This window comes from Plectropomus leopardus, chromosome 10 (genome assembly GCF_026936395.1).
Source record: "Plectropomus leopardus strain MGB_pleo_1.0 chromosome 10, ASM2693639v1, whole genome shotgun sequence".
In the NCBI taxonomy this organism is placed as follows: Eukaryota; Metazoa; Chordata; class Actinopteri; order Perciformes; family Serranidae; genus Plectropomus; species Plectropomus leopardus.
In genome coordinates, this window is record NC_142185.1 from 2359898 (window position 1) to 2366131 (window position 6234).

A 6234-nucleotide genomic window follows, 5' to 3' on the forward strand; every position below is an offset into this window, starting at 1 on the left:
GATGTGGAGGTCTGAACAGTTGTCTTCAGTGGATGGTACTGCAGCTATTATTGAGCAAGCCTTTTTCGATTGTATCAAGCCTTTTTCAGTTGTACCTTACTGTTACTGTAATGGTTTACCAGCTGCTACTGCTGCCCCAAAGCTGAGTACACTTACTAACTTGTCATTTTCCTGCTGTTGCTACGCTAAGGTTAGCTGCTAGAGGATGGTAAGAAAATGCTTGCTTGCAGTGATTGCCAATAAAGGTTGTGCAACAAAATATTGGGTTTAAGGTCCCATCATATTTGTTCATGCCATTTTCATTTGCTTTATTTTTTATAGCATTCTGTTGAATCAAAACTTAAAAGTACCATCTGATTTTCATTATATATGGAATAAACAATGATGGATGCCAATCACTTTTGTCAGTATAAAAGTTATTTCAGAGAAAATTGTGGGTTCTTATATTTTCATTGAAGGGTTTCAACAAAATTGTTCATGTCTATATGTGTAGCACATTGCAACCAACACTGGGTAGTCAACAAAAGCACATGCTGGTAGGAATCGTTTGGTGTAGGGAAAAGAGGCACAGGGTAACATGTTGGAAAAAAACATCACATTCAGACAGGAAGGGAACACCAGGCTCCCTCATGAAAGTCGTCTGTTTGTGGGAACAATTCAACACACCTCCCAAAGCTCATGTGCACAGGTCAGAGATGTTACTCTTCAAACCTTAGAACCTAGGCAACCAGACTTGATTTCTGTTGAAAACATTGGAAGAAGGCAATATGAAACTTAATGACCAAGAAAAAAGCAATACATTTGTAAGAAGGTTCAACAGAATTGCCTGACAACTATCCAAAACAACAACAAAAACACAATAACAAATAACTTAAACTACAAATAACAATTAATAATAACTTAATTAATAATAATAACAACAAATAAATTTCTAAATCTACTAATTTCTTGCAATTCGTGGACCATTTCTTGCCCCCTTCAAATGCTAAGAAAACATAAACAAACTGTATGAAAAAGCAGAGATAAGAGCTCAAACTGGTGTGCATTTTTGATGGTCAGGTGACTTACATCATTTGGTGCCCAGCAGCAACCTGGTCCACACCTATGATTTTCTTCACAACCTTAATGTCCTCCCTCTCACACTCCAGATGTGTCAAAATGACTGCTCTGTCAAAGTCACTATGCGAGTTCTAAAGATGTGTGTGGTGGTGTTGCTCAGCTTACATTTCAAGTAAAAATGAGATCTGAGACAAAGACCAAAGTAAGCTTAAGTAGGTTTTGACAAACGTTTGGTTTGACATTTTGGATTTCTTTCGATCTTTCTGGGACTGCCGAAGCTTTAACAGGATTTTGCCCCTTGATTGCTGCTGTTCATGGTCTGGCATATTAAGCCGAGACGCCTCATGTTAATGTTGCTTTGTGAGCTGTCAATTTATTTATCAATAGGGCTGTCAAAATAACACGATAATTTCCACTGACTAAGAATAACATGTTAAAAAAATTAACGCCAATTAATCGTGTTCCATGTTGCCATTTGATTCGGTACCTCACTGAAGGCCACAGTGGCTTTGTAACATGAGTTTTTGTAGTACTTTGTGGTACTAAGCCACACTGCCTGCATGTGCAGCGCCTGTCAGGCACGTCTCAGCTGCTTCTAAGCCGTGGTGCATCTAGAAACGGAGGCAGGCATTTTTTTTCCTCGTGCCGCACGTGGTTGTTGGCAGAAACAGACAACGAAAATGGCATCTTGATAATTATATTGACTCGATACCGCCTTCTACTTCAGTTTAACAGTCTCTTTGTCATAGAGATGAGAAAATACCAAGTCTATTTTACCAAAACTTCTCTGACAATGTTTCTGTTGATAGAATCCCATCAGTTGTTGACACAAGGCATTTTATTTTTAAATATTTGCAGGACTGTGTTGTTGACAATACAGTCCTGTAGCTCGTGCAACTTCATAAATGATTGAAATTTGTGCTTACAAATATGAACTGAATTTTTAAAAAATACTTTCACAGCAAAAATTTATGTAACCTACACAATAAATTTAAATTCATTAATCACAGAGCATGTAGATTAATTTGTTTTAATCACTTGACAGTCCTATTTATAATGTAACATACACAATGAAAGTCAGTGGGACAGATCTAAAATGGACTGAACATCTAAAATGAATTATAAAAACTTAATTTGCCTACTAAATGCCGAAAAATGGCCCTGATGCAACAATCAATTGAACTTTTACCTTTGACCTCTTCTCTCTGTTTCAGGTCAAGCTACCAGTGAACCTGATGAGAGGCTAGTAAGCGGGGGGTCTGGTGGGATCAGCATGGGAGGCCTCAAGTCTGTCCTGGAGGATGCTGTGTCACCAGCCTTCGGCGCCACCATCATCATTATCATCACAGTCATTGTGTCAGGCAGTGCCTACCTCTGCTTCCTCAAATACGTTTGTGCAGGCTGCTGCAGGCCCATTCAGGTGGCTCCTGCTGTGGATGTGGATCCCAACAAGGTTGAGGAGCAAGTGTAGTGAGGTGAAGAGACTGAAAAGAGACACAAATACACGGAAAGTGACAGGGCAAGAAAACATTCACAGAATTGATTCAGTTAATGACAAGCCATGCTTTCCATTGGATTGGTGTGATTCTGGTCATGTCAAAACAGCAGCTGAGGCTGATAAATGACATTGATCTGTCAATCAGTAGCCCAATCCTGGCAGCTGCAAATCTGCAACACTCTAGGACACAGTGGGCCACAGAACTCTAATAAGCTGCTGTGGGTTGGCAGCAGAGTCTGGGTCGAACAAGGCCATTTTACACTGTTTTTCTCTTCTGGTGGAAGGCAACTGTAATATTTGTCATGGTTTCCTGTGGCCTGAACAAGTAATTCAAGGACTCAGCCAGCTGTACACCATAGGGACAACAGTTGCTGATAATGAAAAAAACAATTAATTGCAGGGTCTTGACATTGTACTGGGGGACAGTCTGGCTTGTTTAGCCAGGTCCCTTTAGGGACCAAAAACATCCAAGCCCGTTTGATAACAATCAGGATGTCTCAGATGAATTTGGGAGCATGGTTATGTGATCATTCGCCAAACCAAAGGAGTTGCAAGGTATCATACTGTCCCTGTTGACAGTTGTATAACCAGCTAAATCAGCCATCCCATCATTTTGTGGACACTTGTCCACATACAAGACCATCAGCATGTGTTAACACAGTGCAGTCTAAATATAAGTGCTTGTTCTTTGTGCAACTGATTTATTTGTGCTGAGCCAGGTATTTTGAAAAAAGTATGTCTCATACAGACTTATTGAAAAGGCTCACAAAGTAAATTCAACATTTTTTAGCATTGCAGCTATTCAAGTAAATTCAGGCAAATCAAGCGAGCTCTGCAGCACCTTGCAATTTTGTCCAATCACTGGAACATGACTGCAACTTTGACTAATTTCATTGTGCAGCTGTATTGATTCCCCTCAGTCTCTCTCTGTTTATCATGAGACTGCTGCTGTGCCTGTCACACACCAGCCTGTTCTCATTCCAAACTCTTATAAATTGCCACTTTGACAGTGCTTTTGGCAATCCAGATGCCAAATGGCACCTTCTGCATGTGCTTTAAACACCCCTAGATGGCATCAAGCAAGACAAAACTGGTCTTGTTATTTTACACCGCTGGGTCGCATCAGGTTGAAATGCTGCCAGTAATGATGTAATATAAGGAGCACAAGGGAGCCTATGTGTTGTGTAGGAGGGCCGGTGGATGGGTTTCAACAGACCCTGAACTTTAATGTGGGAGTCTCTGGCCTCCGAATGTGATGTTTGTTTCCCCTTCATCTTACCTGCCTGGTTTTGTCTTGGCTTCGTCCAGCTGTGCTCTGGTTGACCGAAGAAGTTGGCATTTGGTGTCACGCAAGTAAGCCAAAAGGACTGACAGAGCTTCGCTATTTAAATAGTTCGGAGTAAGAACAGGTTGGCTCATCACAACTCAAGTTCACTCCTTCCTCTGGTGCTCTTGAGGTCTCGGCTAGTAATTCACACTTTTGTCTGCTTTCTTTACACATCACTCTTTAATCAATCGATTGATCAATCAACCAACCAACTAATCAATCAATCAATCAATCAATCAGTCAGTCAATCACTGTGCGCTTTACAGTAGCTGAGACTTGAGCTGTGGTGCTGTGTCAGCTTTGTTGTGGTGACTTTGGTTCCGTGGGATCCTGCAGTTTCTGAGACCTGACTGATGCACAGCTTTTGTTTATTGGTTGGGTTAATTTTCTCATGTTGACAATATAATGCATTGAGACACCCACATGCAAGAGCTGAACATCTGACGTTAACTTTTCAGAAACAGAGGCTTGGTCTCTGGACGTGGGGTCGGCTTTTGTACAACATGCTCATCTTAGAATTTCTTTTATATGACATTGACTGTGTGTCTCATACACTGTTACGTGCTCTTCCTCATTGTGTGTAACAGGCTGTGGTGGCCATATTGTTTTGTGAAGGCATGTTAGGCCACCAAAAATGAATAAAAATAAAGATGTATTATGTCTGTTAATCTCTGTGTTTATATACATTTAAGGGAACATCATTGATGTGAGACGCCAGTTTTCCAGTTATACCTGCTGAGTGTGCTGTTCACAGCATATTTGAGGCTAGAGAAAACAAACTAATGATATGCCATGTTGCCATAAATAATGTGTAGACTGCACTGTGTAAATCTCATGTAAATGGGATTATCTTTGTCACTTAAAGCTGACTTCCTTTAGGTGGTGCTATAAATGTGGGAACGAAAATGTCTTCAGGCCATGACTCTCATCAAGCAAAATACATTTGGGTTGGATTGGTCAATGTAGGCTCAGGTTGCAACTACTTCCTGTTTTATGGCCAAACATGCTTTTCATTGTTAGGGTCTAAAAAATTGCACTGACTGAATGTGAAGTTGATCTGATTAAGAGTTCATTAAAGTAAAAAACACCATTTTCTGTTGTCAGTCAGTGGTGCTGTGACTTTAAGTCAGTAGTGATATGTAGATGTCTTCAGACAGGGACTCATCAAGCATAAAGACTTTGGGGCAGATTTGACAACCACTTTTTCCACAGTGAAATATGGAAACTTGATGCCTCGCCACAGCCACTCTGTTTGACAATCTACAAATACTTATAATACAACAAATTTTCAATGTTTGGGTCCTAAGATTTTACCACACAAGTGGAAATGTACCAGATAAATTGTTCTAGAGGAGTCTGAATAGGTTTGGCTCAAGCACATGTGATCTAAACTACATCATACGTATGAAACATACAAATGTAACGTGGTTTGCATAAATGTATAATGCCAACATTTTATTCTGGCAACCGAGCTTAGATGTCTCGATTGCCATGAAATTTGGTGCACACATTCATGTGTCCCTAAGGATGAATTGTATGACGTTTTGTGACCCCCTGACTTGTTATGTGGTGCCATTATCAGGCCAAATCTTCATTTTTACATGTTTAGTGCTTTGGCTTATGAAGTAAATGCACTAACTAATACCTTCAGTCTCAGCTGTAGGTTACTTTGTGTTTGCAGCTTTTAACCAGTCATTGCAACATGCAACAAGCAAAATTAAAAGTGCTATATCTAAACATTAGCGTGGTAACATCATCAATGTAAGTCTGTTAGCGAAATAACATTAGCTCATAGCTCAAAGCATGACAGAAATAACTGCAACCTTACTGACACTTATTTCAAAGTAAGCAGCAGATGCAGCCTGACTGAGAAAAAAAAACAAAAAACAGCAGCCCAAAGTGTGAACAGGAAGTCATTACATATGCAGATACTTTTTGTGCAGGTATTAATGTACCTTAATGTACCCCCACAAACACACACACACACACACACACACACACACATACAAATAATCTATCTTCTGTTTGAATCCGCAGGTCTTATTCCACTTCACCCTTTAACACTCAACTGCCACTGTGGATATAAGCAAATAATACAGACCATTTACAGTCATGTACACCACACTGTGTAGACTAGAGCGTGTGTCTTAAGCTTTCCAATGTACTGTACAACAGAAGAGAGAAGACACGATGATATGACCAAAACATCGTCAAAGCATGAAAACACAGAGTCACTAACATGTCATGAGAAAAATGGCTCACTAAGTCTCTAAGCTAGATGAAACTGGTTCAGCTGTTTCTCACGATTACAAGCAGAAAAGGAGAAGGAAAAGAGAAGGTGTCAGTAAAA

The 6234-nt window shown here is 40.0% G+C and overlaps 1 protein-coding gene across 1 annotated transcript in view; it reads left to right on the plus strand.

Annotated features, from left to right (window-relative positions):
• LOC148188453 (uncharacterized) overlaps positions 1 to 5990 on the plus strand; it is a 70043-nt gene extending 64053 nt beyond the window's left edge. Inside the window, exon 3 of the mRNA XM_088082846.1 lies at positions 2274 to 5990. Coding sequence (XP_087938972.1) covers positions 2274 to 2530 — 257 coding nt within the window. The 3' untranslated portion in view covers positions 2531 to 5990. The remainder of the gene's footprint in view (positions 1 to 2273) is intronic.
• The last annotated feature ends 244 nt before the right edge of the window (positions 5991 to 6234 follow it).